This window comes from Podarcis pityusensis (genome assembly GCF_964106645.2).
Source record: "Podarcis pityusensis genome assembly, chromosome: 12".
Classification (NCBI taxonomy): Eukaryota; Metazoa; Chordata; class Lepidosauria; order Squamata; family Lacertidae; genus Podarcis; species Podarcis pityusensis.
Window position 1 is genome coordinate 55,871,189 of NC_138037.1, and position 23,543 is coordinate 55,894,731.

Genomic DNA, 23,543 nt, shown 5'->3' on the forward strand with positions numbered 1-23,543 from the left:
CAAACTTCAGACAACAGAGGTGCAATTTATTCAGGGTTATAATGGCACTGAATATACATCTGGTAAATCTTGACAACAATTCATTTTTAATATCAATGGAGTAACGCATGTGAGTTCTGTTATACCAACTTAAGTGTGAATGAATTTTAAATTTCCTGTTTTTTGTGGTGGTTAAATGGCATTTTGAGTCAAGATGCAAAGCATGTAAGTATTCAGCCTATCTAATCTACAAATAGCTTCACACTGTTTGATTTCCAAACATTACATTATATTAGAGCTGCCAGATACAATTTATTTCCATTCGTAACAGGTTATTGTAAAGAAAAGCAACCAAAGGCTTAAGAGTTGCAGTATTTCATAATCAATGAACCACCCGCAACCTGAAATGGTGATGGGGAGAAAGCACAAGATGTTGCATACCATGGGCTTCTCGGACTTGACCGCTTTCACTTGGAGGCATTCTTCACGCTTTGAGGTAGTGTTGCTGAGGTCTTTTTGCTCACCAATCGCGCCCTGAGTCTGGTGGCCTGGGGATCTTGTCTGAGAATGGCTGCCTTGGTCTCTCGGGGGTGGGTGCCTTGGATGGATGTCTCCACGCTGCTTCTTGGTGACATGCGCCTCAGGACCATGCACCGTTTTCACATGCTTCCGGAGAGAACTGGGGTCTGTGTAGCGCTTTGTGCACCCTGGTATCTTGCAGACATAGGGTTTCTGCAAGTAGAAAGGAATGTCAGTATTGGTTATGAGTTCTTCCATGGAGCATTTAACAATGCTATACAGTACACTACTGCTACATTCAGAGGCCACAGGCTGTGGATGTTATCTTTCAGCCAATGGCTGATGGGTTCTGAACTGCCTTGCACTTGTGGACAGGTCTGCAAGTTTAGACTCATAAGAGTGAAGCAGAATTAACAGAGGTTAAATCCAAGCTCTCTAATCTTGGTACTATGGTGCCTCAGTGTGCTTTCCTATGAAATCAGTTCCTGATGGGCCACTTGTATGGAAATTCATCTGGGAGACGGCCAGTTCTGTAGTTCTTTTGGCAGGAGAGTACCAAAGCAATATGTGCCTGCTGTGTATGACGCTGAGCTCCTTTCAAAGTACAATGTACATGCTTTGAATATGTGGAAGGGCTTTGGGGAAACAACATAAATCCTTGAATCACTTCTGCACAGTTCTCATTCTCTACTCTGATTTCTTTATCTTGATATTCACTAGACTCTTAAGAGAATACTGAACACCAAAGGGATTCCAATCTCACTTAACACTGTCAGTGACTAACCAGCAGGTGTCACTAGTAAACAGCGCTGCAAGTCTTTGGGATTCTTCTTGAATGAAATTTTTCCTTCGTTAATTCAATATATCTTATGATACATGCAGAGGAAAATAACATGTATATCATGTGATGTGGGTCCATGTTTATTTTCCTATGGGGAATTAAATACCTCTAACCTTGAATTGTTTTCAGTACAGGAAACATTGCACACCTCAACTAAGTTCAAAAGAATTATGAAAGTAGTTCTGTGAGCCTAAGCGGAACTTTAGAGGAACAGCCCCCCATTAATTTCATTGAAACTGACAGCAGTTTCAAAAGCAGCTTGTGATGTGGCATGGGATCAGCTTTGGGAAGATAAAAAGTAAACTTTTCCACTGGCCTGGAGCAGGGCCTGCCCGCCCATGAGGCCGACTGAGGTAGCAAATCTCAAGTGGCCGAATCCGAAGTGTGGGCGCCCCCCATCCCCCCTAGAGAAGTGGCAGCAGCTTCCGATGAGATCTCGTGGACCTCTTGCAAAACTTTGCTGGAAGTTGCAGCCACATAATCAATCCTCAGGCCACAAAATGGGATGGGCTGCCTGTGGACTACAGCAAGTCCTTAGGTTGGTCTCCGTCCATATTTCAATTTGTTTATTTACTTAGGATTGCTCATATGACCCAGTGCTTTGTTCTACTGTACTGGCCAAATGCACTACAGAAATATTATAAGATTTATAAACAGAGGGTTGTATCCAATGGTGGATTTGCAAGTCAGGACACCCAATTTTCCACCAGTTTCCTTCTTGTTTACTGCTCCCATCCAGCTCCTGTCATGAAGCCCCCATCAAGGTAGTACAGCAATACGAAGAAGCAAGGGCTGGCCTTCGAAGCAAGCCGTGCTTTTTGTCTGTTGTGGGGCTTTGCTTTATGTATTTTTGGCATCAGTTTTGAAGTGACAGGTGTAGACAAGAGGGCAAGCAAGCCATGGCACAAAGGAAGTTTGTGCCAGCCTTCACACAACTTTTCTTATAGAATAAGAGGTTGCCTGGATCGGCTGCATTGCACAGGATGATTCTCTGGGTACAGCAGAACACAAGCCATTGTTTGTGGCACATCAGCTGAAGCGTATCCATTAGACATAGTGGTGATCTTAATAACAAGTACTTGAAATAAGCTGAATAGAAATCAAGGAACATTCTTTCAAGCAACCTTTTAAAAACATACTGTTAAAATGATTTATGACCTTCAAAATGTATGCAATGTACTAGTTTTGCATCTTCAAAGTTGTGGGGTGTTTCTTCTTGGTATATATTCTACAATAAATTCTTTTGACAGGATTATGTCTGTGCGGGGTTGGGGGATTTTACAGCCCATGTGCTTCCTTACCTCATTGGAATGAGTTCTGTTTTGGTGCTTGGCACGATCAGACGCATTTGAGAATGCTTTGTTGCAGCCCTCATGCTCACAGACATATGGTTTCTCTCCAGTGTGAGATCTCAAGTGAGTTTTCAAGTTTTCTAGCCTGGAGTAGGCCTTTGTACAACCTTCAAACTGCAGACGACATGCAAATATGGATTATTCTGAGTGCTTGGTGTTACAGAAAGTAGAGACTGCGAGGGTGGAGGATAAGCCAATGAAATAACACCACATCAAAGGGAGACCAGCTTTCCAAGATCCAGCCATAATAGCAATGTGTTCAAGATTTCTTTCTTTTGTTTTGTTGAGCCCATCATAATCCCTGGTTAAAAGTATGTAAGATAAAAGCCTAGCTTGCATCAATATAAAGGGAAGGGTTGTTTAGACACTGTAATGCAATTCTGAGTCTGCCTTCCTTTGCATGCTTACCTGGGAGTAAGCCCCATTTAATAAAGTGAGACTTACTTCTGACTAACATGCACTGAATCAGGCTGAAAGTCCTTAATTTTCATTTTTTGCTTGTTTGGTTATAGTTCAGCACTCAATATCTAAATGGAAAAAGTGATCAGAAGAGTCTGAACAACCAAAAAGCAAGTTTCCTAGGCAGTGAATTCTTATGTAATTCACTGTCACAAGGCTTGGTGGGGGTAAAGCTAAACTGGCTTTACTGAAGTATGTGGATTAATTCATGGAAGACAGCTCCATTTATTTATTAGAAATATTTATAATCTGCTAAATACCCCAATAAAACCATAAAAATATATACCACAATAAAAACTAAATGTAAAAACTAAAATGTAAAGACAGATAGAACTGTTCTAAAAAAACTCATCTAAAAAAAAAAGTTTACTAAGGCTATCAGTTGCAATAGCTGGTTCTATATCTAAAGCCTCTGGACACCAGTTGACACACCATGTCTTCAGCTGGTTTTATGAATGTAATCAAAAGGACAGAATTCTGACAGTCTTTAATAGAGAAGATGCTGTTTTTCTCCATCAACCAGTACTGCAGAGTGCATTTTAAATATAAGTAGCATGTGGATTTTAAAAAGTCATTTACAATATTCCCTTTCAACTTAATCTCAAATGCCATTTTGTTGCAAACAAGTTCAGAGAGATCTTCTGAACTTCCTTCGCAGCCTGCTCAGCCATGCTGAATAATACAATGTCAGTGAACATCTGGCTATGACACTGCCCACCTTTCTGGCACAGGGATGGGCGACTTGTCAGGATAATGCCTAATAATCAGGGATGGTGAAAGCTGTAGTCCAGTGACAACCGATTAGCCGCTCCACTTTAAGATCACATAAGATTAAGTTAAATATCACTGGTTCCAGCACTGATTTCGCTGCTGTGCAAAGTGCCACATTCTAGGCAGTAGTGTTTCATGAGGCAGCAAAACCTGCCAAAATCACGTTTGCGCAAAAGGGAAATGGGGCCACTGATTTGGTTTGGGGCTGTTGACTCACAGTGCATTTGTGTGGCTTTTCTCCCGTGTGCCTCCTCATGTGTACCACCAGCATGTACTGAGCCTTGAATGGCTTCTGCTCTCGAGAACAATCCAGCCATCGACATACAAACTCCTTCTTCTCCCCATGGATGTGATCGTTGTTGATATGCTGTGTGGATACAAAGAACATTAACGTCACTATCTGTCAGTTCTTCATATATGCTTAGAAACATCGGGTCAAGTCAAGTCTAATTGACCTGGAAGCAGAACAACACAATGATACTTTTGTGTACAGAATGGCCTTCATATTAACAAATAAGTTACACCTACTTCTGTAAGCCCATCAGTCTCAATGAAAGCCAACTGGTTTTGAGTAAGCAGAAGAGTACCAGGAAATCCATTGCTTTGGATAATTTCTAAGTGAATGTCTTTTTTTTTACAAAGTTTCTCTGAGGGCTGCCTCTTTCTTCTTCTGAATATTCTAAGTTGATCAGAGTTAAGTGTGTGAAAGTGACACAACATTGGGAACTGCCATATGTAGCAGCTATGTGGCTATTATTTAATGTTCTAACCTAATTTAATTTATTTTTCCTGCTAGTTGCTGATGTACTTTATACCACATCACCTGCTATGGCATAAGCCCTCTGTTCCAATTAAGTAATTCACATAAAATTTAACCTGAATAAATTGCATTCAACATGAGCTGACTGGCCGGATCAGATCCATATTGTTTTTGAAGTAACTGATATGTTTCAAAGGGTTCCAGATAAAAAATGGAATTTATCAACCCACTGTATTTTAAATAAAGCTGACATTCATACTGCTATATTTCCCATGAAATGATTGCAACGATTACACAATAGCCTGACTGTGAAAACAAACCACTATCATCAATAGTCTTCGTATCGTGTGAATGCTGCATTTGGAAAACAAACATTGGAGAAACTTGGTAGAATATGTGCTTAAATTGCCCCTAAATAATATATATATATATATATATATATATATATATATATATATGGGACCCGGGTGGCGCTGTGGGTAAAAGCCTCAGCGCCTAGGACTTGCCGATCAAAAGGTCGGCGGTTCGAATCCCCACGGCGGGGTGCGCTCCCGTCTTTCGGTCCCAGCGCCTGCCAACCCAGCAGTTCGAAAGCACCCCCGGGTGCAAGTAGATAAATAGGGACCGCTTACTAGCGGGAAGGTAAACAGCGTTCCGTGTGCTGCGCTGGCTCGCCAGATGTAGCTTGTCACGCTGGCCACGTGACCCGGAAGTGTCTGCGGACAGCGCTGGCTCCCGGCCTATAGAGTGAGATGAGCGCACAACCCTAGAGTCTGTCAAGACTGGCCCGTACGGGCAGGGGTACCTTTACCTTTATATATATATATATATATATATATATATATATATATATATATAAAAACTATGAAGATCAAACATTCAAAAGGATAACAATATGAGAGTGCAGTAACAAAAATCATAGAAATAGTCCAAAGATGTTTACATATATTATATTGCAATTCTAACAACAATCTTGTAAGGCTTGGTGTAAAAGTTGGAGACCTCCTGGTACCTGATGGTTTCTTGGTCTGTCTTGAAAACTCAACAGTTCAGTGTTTTTTCTTCTCAAGGTGGCCAAAATGGCAACCTCAGTATGTTCTAAACAGCCTAGGGCCAGCATAAATCAGGGAGCACCTTCTTCTGTACAGCTTCCATGGCTCCTTAGATGTTGGCAAAAACACCCTGAGAGGCTGCAGCTTCTCTCTAGCGGAATCATTATGGAAGGCCCTCCCTAGATGGAGTGGGTCAGGTCCCAGGTCATTATTTTTTAATTGCCTCCACTCCCCCCAAACAAGCTTTTCCTCTAGGCAGATCTGTGCTGATTTAAATGGTTGCATGGCTTCCTAACTGCATGGATTTTAAAAACCACACTGTGATGTGTGCTTCATAGATTATTTGGAGTTAGGAGTACGGAGTTGTTTTCTTTTGTTTCATAAACTGCTGTGGGTGTTGTATGAATGGCAGAGAATGTGGCATAAATATTGACATAAATAAACAGTCACATAAACAAACAAGAACACAATCACCACTTAGCCACTAGGTGGCTGCCTAGTTCAGGTTTGATATCAGACCCAAAAAGTTGGGAGGGAACAGTTAGTTCACTTAATATCTTCTCCCTAAGTAGCTCATGGAAAGTCAGTAGTTCATATTTGGCCACAGAAATATAGCCAAGCAAACAGGCTTGCTGATCTTCACAATCATATGGCATCCCTGTGGCAAACAGATGTAAGCTCCTTATAAGAGACAACTTTTTTTATTACCATTTGTTCTGTGTGTGTGTGTGTGTTTTAAGTTACAATGGCACACACGGCATATGAACTGAACAGATGTGCTGGACTGAGTACAGCATGTAATCTTTAGGCGTTTCTACTTCAAGTGCATATCTCTGTAGTCCATTTATATTACATGGCCCTGCACTGAGAGTGTACAGATGGCAATATTTTGAAAGTGAATCAGGGCAGTATGGAGAGGTTTATGTGCTTTCCCATTTCCTGAAAGAAAAAGAAGTGACCGCAAAAAAACTCAATTTATTAAATGAACAGCTCAGCACATCTGATTTGTGTGTGTGTAAATTACGAAAAAGAAAGAACAGCCCTGTCCTCATCAGAATACAGGAACAAAATAAGATAATAGAATCATAGCATTGTAGAGTTGGAAGGGACCCCGAGGGTCATCTAGTCCAACCCCTCGCAATGCTGGAATCTCAACTAAAGCATCCCTTGCAGATTGCCATCCAACCTGCTTTAAAACCTCCAAGGAAGTAGAGTTCACAACAGAAGTCATCATACAGGGCGACCAAAGCAGTTTTGTGCCAAAACCAGGCCTAAGCCCTGACGAAAATGGATCTGGAAAACCAGTTTCCTCCCAGAGAGGCTGGTTCTTTTCTGTGACCACCTGCTCAAGAACTTTGCCTAAGAAGAAGAGATTGGCAATCGGCCCGTAATAACTTAGATCCTCCAAATCCAGGGAGGGTTTCTTGAGGAAAGATTTTACCACTACCTCCTTCATGCAGGCAGCCAACACCCCCTCTCAAAACGATGTATTAATCCCCGCCCTGGCACAGCTGGACAGGGGACATGTTGGGACAAGCCCCATGGCAGTCATGAAGTCCTGAGCCACCCCGGAGCCAGTTGCCTCAGTGCGGATGTTAAAGTCCCCCCAAAACTAGCAGTCTGGGAGGGAGTGTGTGTTTAATTGTTTAGACGCTTATTGTTAAATAGTTTTGGGATGTTTCATGGAAGGGAAGTAAATAAAACAGTCTTCATGAAATGATCAATATTCATCCTAAAGCTACCTTTCTCAAAACTAGCTTGAGAACCAACTCCTCTAGAGGAAAGCCAAATGTTCACAAGCTTCTGTTTTCACTGCAAAACCTGCCCTTTCTGGGAGTAGGAAAATGTAACTTGTTTAATTAATTAATTTCATGAAATTTTATACACTGCTTGATTGTAAAACACCTTAAAGTGGTTTACAGAAAGATAAAACAATAAAACTGAGAAACCAGACTTTAAAAATTAAAAAGTTACAATACTAATTAAAATTCACTTTAACTTTCTAAAGCATCTAAGAGGGCTTGTCTAAATAGATAACTTTTTAGCAGGCACTATAAGAGTGCAGCGAAGCACCTGTTTGATCTCAAAATGCAGGGAGTTCCAAAGTGAAGACGCTACCACACTAAGCAATCCAAGTTCTCACAAATGTGGAAGGGGTATTCCATGGCATCTGTGGCAGTGCCAGTTCCGCTGATCGAAGGAGTCCAAGTGGGCGCTTGCAGGGTGAGGCAATCTCATAGGCCTTGTTCCCACCTCACTCATTTTCCCAGCACCCACAAAACGAGTCCTCAGTGCTCATCATGAATTAACTTAATCTTACTTCCTTTCACATCTTCTATTTCTGCAAGGCTGACACCAGCTTTCTCATAAGTTTAGATCTCTTCCTTTCCTCCCTGATATCTGCCCTTGTTCTTTTAAAAATCAAATACATATGAGTGCACAGCACTCACATAGAAAAGCAATTGTGTTAGTAAGAATGAAGCTGTTTATCTATTTTATTATGCGTACCATGCATACGCTTTTTAGCCAAGATTGGCTGCACAATTTCAACACAATTAATATCCAAGATACAACATACAATGCTAGAGGTGTCTCTGTGCTAGAAGAAGAGTGGGACTATTTACACCTCACAATCTTAGCTTCAGTTTTTGTTTTTTCCTTTTGCATTTTGCGTTGCTCTTACCAGATACTACTTGGCTATCCCTTCTCTTTAATTAAAACCACTTGCTGAATCTTCAATTTAAAAAAACACACCATAGGGTCAGTATTCTGATGTCTGCAGTAAGATCTACTGCAGTTTTTTCAAAGCGATGAAAGAAGTTACACAAAGCTGCCACAAATAGTATACAACGCTTCATTTAAATCCCATTTATGGGATTGTGATTTGAACAAATGCCAAAAAAGGATGAGCTAACTGGCTAAACTGTGCAGGCAGTCTAAAGGGAGCTTCAAGTATTAAACACACATATTACATGAACACTCTCATATACGCAACCAAAGCCTTGACAACTGAAGCTGAGAATCTTTTCAACTTTAACATCACAAGCACTATTACCGATTCACCACATTAGCCATAGACTAAGGATAGCTGCCAACCTTTCCCTTTTCTTGCGAGGAATCCTATTCAGAATAAGGGAATTTCCCTTAAAAAAAAGGGAAACGTTGACCGCTATGAGACTAAGCTCCACAGGATTCAATTCCTCCAAGGCTTGGCCTGGAGCGTTATCCCAACCAGATCTCATGGTCACGTCCGTGTGCTGTAACCGAGAACAACTCTTGGTTACAGCCTGTGGTTACTGAGGTGAGCTTAACCTTGAGTCCTCATTTGGACGACCTGCTAAGCCAAACCTTAGCTTACCTCAGCATAGTGCAGCGATAAAAAGAGCTCCTCTCCAGGGGCCTGCACCAGAAGATGCAATGTGGTCTAGTGAATACTAGAATGTTAAGTTCTCTGGCATTAGAAACCAAACATAGAACCAAACAGAAGATTATCAGGTAGCAGAAAGCCTTTGCATTGGCCAGGCCTGTATCAGTACGTACCATGATCTTTGCCCAGCAGTACTTTCTTCCTGCCACACACCTTCCTCTAGTTAAACTCTTTCTCTGTCTTGGTACAGGGGTGAGTTAGCTCAAACGGCAGAGTGCTGGATCAGCCATGTGAGAGGTAACAGGATCACTGTCTACATTCTCCAGCTGTCCTCCCTCCTCTTCCTTTAGCAGGGGCTAAACAGGAACATGCTTTGTTCATGCAGAAGTTCCCAGATTCACTTCCTGGCATCTGCGGTTAAAAGCATCAGGAGATGGGACCCAGTAGAAAATACTGGGTGAGAAGGAGAAATAGGCTAACCTGGTATAAGGAAACATCCTATGACTCCTCTGGCTCCAGCTCAATCCCTAGCACATATAAAGGTAAGGTAAAGGACCCCTGGATGGTTAAGTCCAGTCAAAGGTGACTATGGGGTTGCAGCGCTCATCATGCTTTCAGGCCTATAGGTGAGTGATCATGAATACAAACGTATGCATAGCACACTAGATGCCTGTGACCTTTCCAACCCTTTGGGTAGATTCGTACATATTGGGCATTTGTATGCAACACTGTCCCAAGCATATAAACTCCTGGTGCCTGGTCCCAGTCCCCACCATACAAAACACATTACTGAAGGCCTAGGTGTCTAAACTGGGCCAAGGTGTACTATAATGATTTTGATGAACAAAAACCAGCAAGCAGCATCTAGGAACATTTTCCCCAACAACCACCTATACTTCATTTGGACAGCCATTACCTATATGCATGGACCTAAAGAGATCCTAGATGCATTTACAGCTGACATTTTGTTCTGCAACAACCTGCAATGTGTTATCCTATATTCATATTCTATTCTCCTTGTGCTGTTGCTTATGCAACCAAAATGGCAACAGCTAAGAATAAGAGGGAGGTATCAATAGACTCAGGGTAACCATGAGGTTTTCAGAAGTATCAAAAGAATCTTAAAAAGGAAATCGCTAAGGGGCAACAATGAGGAGGGCACATGCTCAGAACCCACAGAATTCTGGCTGACTGGTGGGAGAACAACTGGAAACTGGATGGCAGGGGGAATGAAAAGGACTGCCCATTCACTTGCTCTCCAGCCAGCCAGCCAGTCCTGTCTCTTGCTCCATTGGCAGCCAGCTCTCATCTGTTCAATCACTCTGTGCAACCTCCTGCTTGGGAATGGAGAACTTTGGTGGTGGTGGTGGTTGGACCTTCAGACACGCAAGCAGACAGCATTTTGTTGTGAGGCTCCTCATGCAGTCTGGTTCCCTTTCTGTTTCCCTTTCTACAACTTGAGAGCTACCTTTCTGGAAAGAGCATGTATAAAAGAATGAAGTTGCCACAAATAACATGCAATATTTCAAACAACATAAAACTTGCAGCAGAATTCCCTTGAAAACGTTCCAAAGTCTGTGATCTACTTCCAGGTTCTTTTATTCCGATAATTACCTTTGGATTTTTCATGGTGTTTTTGACTCCCTTGGTCTCCGCTATGGGAGAGAATGGCTAGATTTTAGTCTGCAAAAACAAAGAGCCTTCTGAAATAAGAGTATTATGTAAAACAGAAGCTTTACTACAGAGCATAATAAGGATTTAGAGAGTTTCAATTTATAATGTTTTTAACCTTATTATACCCATGAAATGTCACATTCCAGGGACTAGATGAGGATTTCCCCCCTCCTAACAAAATTTAATTTTGTGTCTTATGGTTATTACTTGGGGGGTGGATTCTTCTGTATGTACTACACAACTCATCATGTTTGTTGCCTCTTTGGGGCAAAAATACCCTAATGAAGCTGACTGACAATAGGTTCAAGAAAGTCTAAAGGAAGTACTTCTCAACACAACGTCAAGCTTATGGAATTTGCAGCCACTTTTAAAAAGTCATTTTAAAGAGGATTCAACAAATTCACAGAGAATATGCTATTTGACATTTGTCAGACCCATGAAGGGTGCATAGCTCCAAATACAAGATGCAGGAGACTTTCCCTAAGCTGTCATTTCTGGAAGCAGCACTGGGCTAGATGAAGCTTTGGTCTGGTCTAATAAGGAAATTCTAGCCTATTAAGCAAAACCATTGCTGGGAACAAACTAGTTTGAACCAGTTCAAAAATCTCTGAACTGCACCTGAAAGCAGTTCCCATAATTGCCTTATAAGCAGAACGTGAACTTTCATTTGGGAATGGAACTTTGAACAATTTCTAGTTCATTTTCACGTTCAATTCTTTCACATTTAGCAAATATTTAAACATGGAAAATACAGACCATTCCTTTATTAATTTATTTAAAAACCGTTTATATACTGCCAGCTGCTATAAATAATCAAGAGCAGAAGACACAGCTAGTGCCTAGTGCAGCAGCTAGACTGCTGGGAGCACATGGCTGACAGCATGGGCCATCTTTGTCAGAACATCTGCACTGGCTGCCCAGGTGCTACTGGGCCAGGTTCAAGGCCTCTGTAATAATACAAAAGCCATAGACAACTTGGTTTAGTAAGTGCTGCCTGGACTTACGATATATCATCTTGATCCCATGTTACAGAGGCAGGACCGCTTTCAGCTACAAGTCAGTCATAAGGTGTCTCCAGGCTCATGCTGACGAATACTCGTCCAGCACAGATTTGGAAAACATACTGGCTGTTAAATTCCAGCCATCTCCTGTAGAGTTTTTTTTTTTTTTTATGCTGACAGGCCTATTCAGTTGTTTAAATTCTCTTAGGATTTGTCAGTCATTTTAATGATTCTTTTGTATTGTTTTATGATATTTTAAATCTCATTGTATTTATATATGTGGTTACTCAGAACACAAGGGAGAAATGTGCTAAGGCACGCTTGGCAAATCTACACCGTGATCAACTCCCGCCCGGGAACCAATGTCCCCACTGTGGAAGGGCGTGTAGGTCCAGAACTGGCCTCCACAGTCACTTACGGACTCATTGTTAAAACTGTGTTTATGGAGGACAATCTTACTCGGCTATGAGTGATCACCAAAGATCAGTTGACAGTATATAAATATTTTGCATTTCTGTATACATCCACCCTCAGTGATTTATGTGATGAGCTGACATGATGCATGGTCTGGAAACCAAGTCTTATGAAGAACTGTTGAGCTTGGTATGTTTAGCCTGGAAAAGAGAAGACTGAGAGGAGATATGATAACCAAATATCTGAAGGGCTGTCACATGGAAGATGGAGCAAGCTTGCTTTTTACTGCCCTGGAGGATAGGACAAGAACCAATAGGTTGGCTACAAGAAAGGAGATTCCAACTAAACATACGGAAAAACTTTTCAATGCTAAGAGCTGTGGAATGGACTCCCTTGTGGGCTCTCCTTCCTTGGAGATTTTTAAGCAGAAGTTGGATAGCCATCCGTCATGGATGTTTTAGTTGAGATTCCTGCAACGCATAGGGTTGGACTGAATGATCCTCAGGGTCCCTTTCAACTCTACAATTCTATGATAATGTCCTCACACAAGCATACATTCAGAACACAAACTCAACTTACAATACTGAAAACTGTGGTGGCTCCGTGTTTGTGGAATGCTCTCCCCAAGGAGGCTCGCTTGGCACCCTCATTACTTATCTTCCGGCGCCAGGAGGAAATATTTCTCTTCAACCAGGCATTGGGCAGATAAAACATTCTATGCCCTTTTAAATGTGTGGAGGGGAGGGGGCTATTGGCTTCGTTTGCTTTTGTTTTATTTGTATTTTGTGCTTTCAATTTGTATTTTTATGTTGTGAACCACCCTGTGATCTTCGCATGAAGGGGGTAATCAACAGACTAATTTAAGGGTGGAGAACCTATGGCCCTCCAGAAGTTGCTACATTACACCTCTCGTCATCCATGACCACTGGGAACGCTGGCTGGGGCCAAAGGCTCTACAACTCCCCTAACTCAGAAGCGGGCAAATCCCTATATGCCCATCCAGTAATAATCTATTACTACAACGTCCACACTGCATAAACATGGAGTTGTGTGTGGCTGAAACAATGACATAAGGATTTAAGCCATTCTCGGGTTGTTAGGAGGCATCAGTCTTTACAAATCCATAAGGTGCCATAATATCTTAAGCTCCTTCAAATACTCAGGGATAAGCAGGGCCTATTTATTAGCACATCGTGAAAAGCAAGCACTACGGCATATCCATGCTTATGCATGCTTGGTCTGGCACTCTTCCTCATTTTCTGTGTATTAATTTTAACTACAGTACTTCCATAAACAGACCGGGCAGTTGATTTCATAGTATGAGATACAAAAACAGTATTATTCATCCCAGAAGCTGGTAAGTAGTTGATAAACCTTTTGATAACCACAGATGGCTGATCTAAATGATCAAATAAATCGGGTAATAAGAACTTCCTGGGAATGTCACACTTCAATATGTATGCTAGTACAGGTAACTCTCAACTTTTGCACATTTAACTTGTGTGCATTCAGCTTTACACGCTTGGCAAAAAAATGTATAATTTTTAAAGAGGGGGTTGAAATGGGGGAGGGTGTCTGGGGGGGGGAGATTTTGGGAATCCCGCCTGCCATGTGTTTTCACTATATGCAATTTTGAATTTATGTGCTAACTCCAAAATGTAACCCCAGCATAAATTGAGTCACCTGTACTTCAATTGCATGTCTGAATATCCCCACCCCCAATGTCAAAATATTCCTGCCTGCAGAAGGTTCTTTTTCCATGAAAAGGGTTTTGCTCCACTATTTCCCCCGACATGTGTGTCTTCTATGTGCAGAAACTTTTTGACTTAGAGAAAAAAATCAAATATGAAATAAGCCACTTATATCCTAAAACAGTACAGCCCCCAATGAGAGAGACAACATGGTATTTCTGCGTTTGGTACTTAGACTTACACTGATGGAAGCTATCAGCAAATTATGATATTTGGGAAATGTTAATGTCATGTTCTACCCGCAAAGGGTAGAACACTGCACAAAGACCTCCTGCTTGAAGCCCCCCTTTCTCTACCAGCAGTCCTGTCTCACCATATGTGTCTAGCCTCCTCCATCTTCATAACCCAACCCATGAATCTCTGAAGGTCAGGCCACTTAGATGACTCAGCAGGGCAGGGATGGGGAACATGTGGTCCTCCAGATGCTGTCGGACTACAACTCCCTTGATCCCCTGCCCCTGGTCACAATGGGAATTGTAGTCCTACAACGTCTGGAGGACAAGAGCCACACATTCCCCATCCTTGCAGTGAAGGATGTAGCAAATCAGCAGTCAAGAAGCCGCTTCCAAAACACTGGCCCCAGATAAACTACCCCCCCAAGTAGGCAACCTGAGCAGTAAAATTGGCCTGTGGGTCATGAGCATTTTTTGCTGTGATGCATAGACCTTTGCACTGGAGTAAAAGGATTAATCTGAGTGTGGTATTTTTCTAACTGGCGCTCCTTCAGTTGCTGAAGTTAGCATTAATTTGGGCCATATGATGCCTGCTAACATTTTTAGTAAAGAGAAGTAAATAAGAGAAGCAGATTAGCAGCTTGCATGACTTCTTTTTGAGGGATCTGAATACAGAAGTCCAAAATTCTCTTGATAAAATTTTGCTACTCTTTTGGCTTCCCTTGAAATTTCTTGGGCGTTTCTTTTGGGCTCCCCCCCCCCCAAAAAAATAAATGCTGAGATGTTTCCCCTTGCAGGAATTGCTAAAGCAGCTTTGAATTTTGATGGCAGTTGTGTCTATGGTGGAAAGAAGGGAAGGGTATACCAGATGTGCTTTGAATAGGCCCCTAAAATTACACCATGCATAAATCTTCCATAGAATTCAACATATTTGCCTTATTATTTTTTTTAATGTAGCGTATTGAATCCTTAACTTTAATATGTTCAATAGACACATATTAAATATAGAATAATTTTCTATAGATTATGGGCACGGGGGGGGGGAGGGGTGTAGGTAAATAAAGAATAAACAAACTGTTTCAAACTGCTAAGTGGCCCAGCCATCAATAGTTGGATGCTTTCTTATATGGAACAACCGAAGGCCTTTATCTCTGTCTGCACATCTCATCATAAAATGAAAACATGCTAATGTACACATCAGCAGTGATTGGTCTTCCTTTGGCTCCAGTGCTCCCGCAGAGCACAGATTATTGTTCTTCACCTCACCATGTTTAAAATACCCTTACTTAATCCACTGCTACCATTACTGTCTCAAAGGGATGGCCTATTAATCAATCCTATTGGTGTTTTCATCACCCATCAATAGGTTAACCATGTCTACCATAGACATTTTAATGCTAAAGACAGAAAAGTCCCCAAGGATGCATCAATTGTTGGCCACTGTACAAAGAAAACACTGTATTCTCTGCCGAAGCTCTTTCTGTAGCAATTTAAACACAGTGAGGCAGACACAATATCCTGGAGAGGAAAACCTGCCTTATTACATTCCTGACCCACGAGAAAGGACCTACCCTTAGGACATAGGCTCAATCCACCGGGGAGCTGCAGAGACGAAGTCATCTAATCTTAAAAATAAAGACAGTCGTTCCTTTTAATCTCTGATAAATTATATACAGTATTTATACATGCAAAATAAATGCATTTTTCTGGTTGAGCCTGAAAGGGATTCCTATAACTAGATTTTAAGTCTCTGGGTGTTTGCGCAGGCTTTGAGAGCTTGCTAGTAGAGTATTGAAAGACTGGAAGGTTTTCATTCCAGTAAGATCACGTTGCTTAACTTGAGATACACGTCTACATGGAAAAGTACTGAAAGTCTGCTAACAGCAAAGCAGTAGGCCAGAAAGGCAGCAATTGTCACAGGAAGTGGGGCCTGAACCAAAAGTCCTCATGGTCTAAGGCCAGGACCTGGCCAAGTAAGCTACTTAGGACAACTCCATGTGCTCAGGCCCCAGAGAACTCTTCAGGCAAGAAGAGAGGTGGTTCTGCAAGACTGGCACTTGTGTCCAGCAGGCAGCGTGAGGTACCTGGATTGGCCAGGGCATGCATAAATACTAAAAATGTGGCTTTGCTACCCTTGGCGAGTCAATAGTATAGAAATCCCAAACCCCATGTTCCAATACCTGACTTTGTGGAACCTGGGTTAGAGAATAAACATTCCAGGTCTGGCTACTGGTCTGGCCACCCAACCAGTCATATCCATCATAATGGCACGGATGCTTGAACTGGCTTGTTGCTTTTGCTCTTCCCCAATCTACTCTGCACAATCTGAAACTAAAGACACCCCAACCCAACCCTCTCTGAGAGCAGGATGTTGTGCTGCTTTGTTATTAGCTCAAGGGCTAACAGAGGAAGCTGACATTTTAATGACTTCTGCGGAAATCATCCTGAATTTCAAGTTTTCAGCAGTGGGCCAAAGTACTAAGTCAGAGTTTCCACACAACAAGGAGGCTCAAGGGGTGCAGTTCAGAGAGTAAAGTACACCTAGCCTTGAGTGGTTTCCAAACTTTGTAATTCCTTGGCTTGAATATAACCTCGGTCACTTGTAATCCTCACCTCATCACGGCCCCCCTGTCCCCCCTCATTGCTGTAGTATCACTTCAGGGACAGAAACCTCCCACTCACCACCAGAGGTAAGTTAACAGCTGTAAGTTAAGTGGGTGGGCAGTCGGGGGGGTGGATGCTGATGGGTGGAAGGGAGCCTGGACATCAGGAGTTATGGAGTTGGGACTGGAATCACAGTTAACTCATTCACTAATTCTCCCCCTCATTCCAGCTCTCCCACCCCCAGCAGCCTGGATTTCTTTGTGCTTCTCTGTCCTTGCTCACTTGAACCTAACTTTGCATGCCAAGCCTCTTAATCATCTTCTCTGTTCAACTTTAGAAATCTGTGATAGTTTGCCGGCTCCTTTGTTAAACTTGCGGTGAGGAAAAAGACTTGATACTCTAGCGGAGGCCTATCTGCCTGTGAACAAGGTTTACCAGAAAACACAAGAGGAAAACCAGGGGTTTCATTTCTGAGTCAGAACTTAGATTTTATCACACAGACAAAATATAATTAATTGTAAAAAATAAATAAAAATATTTCCCCGTGTGTCTTCCTCTTCAAAGTGGTACCCAAGTGCTAATGATAACCTTTGCTGCAGTGTCATACCACATGATTCTGTAGCCCATGTCCCATTAAATGAATAGCTCCTTCCATCATCCACTGGTAATACTAAGGACTAGTTCATGTATGCCATTTGATTTTTCTATATTCAATGACTGGAAGAGGAACATATGAAATTACTTCAGTGAAAAACACTGTGTTGTAGGTGATATTAAGCAATATGGACTTCTGCGTCCAATAAGAGAGTGTGTGTGTGAATTCTGGCTTTTGTGGTGCAGTCCCCAAGTGATGGACCATGTGACTATGAACCAGTTGTTAGTTCCCAATACCCATTTTGAGAGCAGTTGTGTAGCACCATAATGAACAAGACAAACCTGGGGCAGAGAGGAATAAATGGGAGCAGGGCCCTTCACCATCTGACTGTTTTTGAATTTCTCAAAGGCCTTTTCAGCTTGATGGGGAAGGTTGTGTCAGTGCAATACCTTTCACATATTGTGTTAGCAACTCTACTGAATAGGAATAGCATTAATAGGGAACTGAGCCAAACAATTCTGCCACACTTGCCAAACTAATGAATGCTGCCGCAAACATGCTGATCACTGCAATCAGAGGATCGTCAGATATGAGATTTCTTCTCTATTGGTCAAATTAGTATTAACATACATCTTTGAATAGCTACAGCATGTTGACTAAAAATAAAACAGATTTTCTGCTGCTCCAGTTTCACAATATAAATTCAATTTCTTTGGTATGTGGTAATGTACCCTAGGAATAAATTGCAGCCAAAAAGTTGAAGGTGGGGGTGCCATGGAAATGAATACACAAAAATCGTAACATACTGCCTAAACTACGGAACTTTTTACTGTAAATATACAATACTTTTAAAGAATTTGCTCTGCAGTACAACACTGAGTTTTGGAAACAGCACAGAAGTAAGGTTTCTAACCAACAGGCTCTTTGAGTTAAAATGTAACTCTATATTCCAACTGCTTTATATCATTTTATATTAGAAGAGACAAACTACTTAATCTCATGAGCCAACATATAACATGGTTTGATGGAACAAAGCAGGGAAACTGAGCAAATTCTGTTTCTAAATAAGAATGTGAAACTTTCCAAACTCCCACATTTATCCAAATCAACATCCACATGGCTTAGCGGAAAGTTCTTCACAGCACAAAATAACAAGCAAGAAGACCAACCAGATACTGAACTGTGCAGGATGCTGTCCACCTGCCCCTTTATGTACACTCAGGTAGCCAGATCAAAATTTTATTTTTTTAATGTGGAAGAATCTGAGTTTGTGGTGCTTAAAATAAAGATCATCCATCATGTTCTGTGGGACCATGAATGAAGCCTCATGATCAGGAGAGCATTTGGATTCACACGCAACTTGCAGGTTCAGACCTGTTAGAAAAGAGGCCTGGTGGAGGCTTCTTCCTGCCACTCCAAATAGACAATACTGATCAAGATGGAACACTGGCCAGATGTCTCTAAGGCAGCATTCATGTATCTGTTCATTTGGAGTGAGGATCTGTCCTCCTCTGTCCATGCTTACTACTCTGCCAGGATAAGGAGTGGCAATTGTCTGGCTGAAGTTAAGAGTCTGCGAGTCGGGGAGAAGTGCAGTGCCCATCAGCAGTTTCCTGCACTAGCAAGGTGTTGGACCAGGTGACCTTTGAGGCACCAGGTGACCTTCCAACTTTATGATTGTCTAGGCTTGCCATTTGTCAAGTTGGAATAGAACTTAAGCATGTAAACTCCAATGTGTCTACGCCCAAATTGAAGAGTCATATCCCAGACTGTACACAGGTTAAGGACTGCACTTAAAATAATGAGTAACAACCAAAACTATCATTACTACTCCTACTACGGTCTGCTCTTTGTCGTAAGGTCCTAAGGAGGGTTGCAACAATGAAAATATACAATACTGAAATCAGTTTAAACAATTGCAGCTGGAAGAATAGGGTGGACACACATACCAGGTGTTAAAAAGCTGGGGTAGAGAGGTGCATCTTCTGCAAGGAGGTGACACACAGGTGTTTGTAGGCAGTGAAAGATTGGATGCCGACCAAGAAACTGAAAGTGAACCCTGAAAAGACAGAGGTGTTATGTGTTCCAAGTTCAGGAGGTGGGGGAACCGCCTGTTCCAGACAGGGCTGCAAGGAGAATGTTCACAGCTTGGAGGTACTCCTGGATCCAACATTGTCCCTTGAGGCCAAGGTAGCCTCAGTGGCTAGGAGGGCCTATTTCAAGCTACTGTTGGTTTGCCAGCTATGGCCCCTTCTGGACAGAGATTACTTGGCCACTGCATTCCATGCTCTGGTAACTTCCAGATTGCATTATTGCAACGCACTCTATATGGGACTACCACTGAAGGTGACTCAGAAACGTCATCTGATTCAAAATGCAATGACCAGATTTCTGGCTGGAGTTGCCTTTAGAACTCACATTACTCCTGTTCTAAAACGCCTGTGTTGGCACTCATATTAGTGTTACAAATGCTAAGTTAGCTGGCAAACTAGTCATAGCTGAAAACAAACACCTCTTGACAATACACTTCACTGACAATACTGGATCCAGGAGTATACCCAAGTTAAGGCCCTGTTCTTTCCAGGGCAGGCAATCTCTGTACCACTCAGGCCCAAGAACTTGGAACATCTAACACCTCTTTGTCTTACCAGGATTCAGAGGAGATTTACTGACCCATTTGCAGGCCACCACTGCTTCCATGCACCAGTCTAGCACCTAAAACACCTTTCTGGATTCAGATCGAATGGAGAGATAGAGCTGAGCATCACTGGCTTACGGATGACACCTCCCTCTAAATCTCCTGATGATGAGCTCCCAGTGGCTTCAAATTGGCGTTAAATAGGATGGAACCCTATAGGATGTCACAGAACAATTCCAATGATGCAGAGCAAAAATCAGAAGCTCAGTTGGACAGAAGTACATGATGCTGATATTACACATGTAGCTAAGTACCACTAGAGTTCAGAGCAGAATAAACTCTATGACTCCAGACTTCAGGGTGGCTTTCAAATTCTTGAATGCTCCTTTGCATTAAAAAGCAAAGCATAGAGTGTGGCTGTGTTAGATCCTGATTTCTTTCTGGTTTGCATTTTTCAATTAATTAATTTTTCTTCTTAAAAACAAATGGGAACACTAAACAAATTGGATCATCACCACCATCATCATAGTCTGAAATGGCATAGCTCAAAGTTCAACTGCATCTGCAGATCAGCCCTATGTAATTGAAGGCCCCAACAATATAGGACAGAGCTTTCCAAACTATTCATGTCAGTGAACACACATTTTAGACATGCATCATTTCGCAACACAGTAATTCAGTTTTACTAGCAAACTGGAGGTTAAACGAACCTCTTTCCAGCTCTGGGAGGAGCATGGGGAGCATTCGCGCGACACACCAACACACTGCAGCCAACACACTAACATGTCGTGACACAGTTTGGAAAGCTCTGCTATAGCATGTGGTCTGGTTTAAAATCTGCTCCTGGAATTCTTAATGCTTCAGTATTTGAAGATTTATACTGACCTGGAATTAGGTAGCCAATCCAAACTGAAAGAGAGCAACAGTGAAAGCAGCACTTAGGCAATTGTATGTATGTATGAATGTAGATGGAATTCAAGAAGAGAAGGGAAAGTGTGGAGTCTCATGGGCACTGAAAAATGCAAGGCGGGGGAACTAATGAATGGATGGACATAGCTCAGCTGCTTAATCTTCTTCCATCTGAAAATTTAGCGTTTTCTTACCTGCCACTTCATTTCCTACTACTGCTCTGTCTTTTAGTGCTTTCTTGACACATGTAGGAAAGGGTAAAAGCTAATGAGTGTGGGTGTCAGCACAATATAAATTACTACGAAGGGAAAACTTGATGCATGGCTCAGGATCTGAAAGTGGAACGTCCGCCATTGTTTGCGATTATGGATCACATCACAATCTAATAGCAATTTTTATTTAATCAATAATTTCCATGCTGAACAGACAGGCCTGTTACAGAGGATCGACAAGCAGGTACTGATAACAACACGGCTCGTTATTAATCTTTACCCTGCCAGCTTATCAGCCAAACTACTGTAAAAACCACAACCAAGATGGATTTAGAAACAAGATTCCCCCCACCTCGCCTCTACTTCATCCTCTGCTGTTTTTCAGGTACCTAATGTTTCATACTTTATACACAAAATATATTTTGAGGAACCTGAGGCTTGAATTACATAGAAAGGCAATTCATATTAGGCAATTTCACAAATCAGTGGGAACTAGCCCAATGCTCAGTACCATTATAGGCTAATAAATCATACTTTCTCTTTGAGATGTCAATCGCCAAAGCCCTTTGTAAAAATGTTGGCATCTGTAATTCAGCAAAGCCTTTTCATCTTGAAATAAGATGCTCTAGACTGATAACAAGAATAATCCTCTCTTGATCAAAAAAAAAATCTGCATTTTACCAATTAAAGCTGCTGCCAGAAGCCAAATGGGGCAGCACTGAGACTCCACTGAAGTTTATCTCTGCTAAACACAAGGAGGAATACAGTTAAAGCTTTGTTTCATTTTCAGCCTGACTACTTTATCTCACTCTAAGAACTGCAGCATCTTGGCCCGGGTGATACCACTAGAATGGGATACGCAGACCTCATACCTACACTACAAGCCACCGTGGCTCCCCACTCCTGACAAAGACACCACCCATTCATTTTCAAGATTAGACACCCGACACCTTGAAGAAAAGTCACAGCAGCCCGCAAGTTTCCAAAAAGGGAAAAATGCTGGATTTATTACACCATGATAAAAAGATCAGATGCATCCTTCTATTAAAAGGCTGTACAAACAAAGGGCACAAGAAAGCTAAAGAAAACAAATTTCCACACACACACCCCTGCCAAAAGTACAATGTGAACTTCAGGGTCAAACGTGCTATACAAGATGCCTAAGCAATTTGAAATAAATACACATATAAGCTCAGTGTACTATATTAATAACTTTTAAAAAATCCTGTTGGATCAGACCAAAAGTCCATTTAACCAAGCGTTCTGTTTCCAACCATGGCCAGCAGAAGGCAAGAAGGCAACTATCATCTCAAACTGCCTAATTCCCTTAACTGGTATTCAGACGTATACTGATTCTGATCTGAAGATTACACTGAGTTATAGTTACATTCATATCATCTGTGAATTCATGAATTTTTAAAGCAATCTACGTTTATGACCATCATTGTGCCCTGTGGAACTGAATTTTCTAAGTTAGTTATACACTGTATGAAGCAATACATTATTTGCCTATTCTGAACCTTTTGTTGTTTGTTGTTGTTGTTTCCACTGGGCAACTCTATGAGATCCAGTATAACAATGATTTTTTACTTCCTGTTCTTCATACCCTTCGTAATTTTATAAACTCGAATCAGGCATAGTGCCATTTTAAAAAATAGGATGCTGTGCATCAGCCGTACACTGTGAAATATAGGAACCATGTATTATAGGCAAGTCCTGGACAATTGGACTGAAATGACTGGAACTTATTGCACTCCTCCCTCTACATTTTAATGGGGCTTGTGCAGACTTTGCCAGAAGATTGCACCCTAAACAGTTATTTACCCAAGCAGAACTAACACATCCACGAGGTATGAGGCAACCAAGTACCTATGTGTACAAAATACTGAACTTGCAACTTTGTGTACCAACTTTTTAGCAGTGATGACTGCAATTTGGCCCTTCAGAGCAGAACATTCTTAGGGCTCTTTGCCAATTCAAAGGCATGGGAGTTAACATTAGTATATGAAGAAGACCAACCCTTCATAACAAAAAAGAGCACTTATATACTTATCCAGACATTTTGCTTACTCCATCCTGCGATCTCAGCCTCAGTAATGATACTTTTAGCTAAAACCAACTAGAAGACAAACAGTAATTGTTCTTTTCAAGATGAAGCATGTGGGAGAAGTTTTCTTACCACACCCTGTCAACTGAACTGCACGGAAAAGAAATTTGGCTGAACGATAAATATCACGATTAAAAGAACATAGGAGCAGCATAGGTCTGGATGAAATATGCTCTTGGTTAGGTCAGGTGTCATCTTCAACTAGTGATGCTCAAGGAATGTGATGCATACGTATTCCAAAAAAGCAAACTTACCCATATGTAAGTTGGAATATCACACTTCTCTGAATTTTTCAGAGATGCTCTGAGGGCTGCATTAAAAAAATCCCAGTCTTGTTTTACAGATAATACCCACTCCAAAGCAGC

At 41.6% G+C, this 23,543-nt stretch overlaps 1 protein-coding gene across 4 annotated transcripts in view; it reads right to left on the reverse strand.

The window, feature by feature from the left end:
- The window catches only part of GLI3 (GLI family zinc finger 3), a 237,073-nt gene that overhangs the window by 12,871 nt on the left and 200,659 nt on the right, over window positions 1-23,543 (reverse strand). For all 4 annotated transcript variants that reach the window (XM_080975700.1, XM_080975698.1, XM_080975699.1 and 1 more), the window contains 3 exons: window positions 4,139-4,288; window positions 2,641-2,805; window positions 421-711 (listed from right to left, as the gene is read on the reverse strand). In XM_080975700.1, the coding sequence (XP_080831826.1) occupies window positions 421-711; window positions 2,641-2,805; window positions 4,139-4,288 (606 nt within the window). The remainder of the gene's footprint in view (window positions 1-420; window positions 712-2,640; window positions 2,806-4,138; window positions 4,289-23,543) is intronic.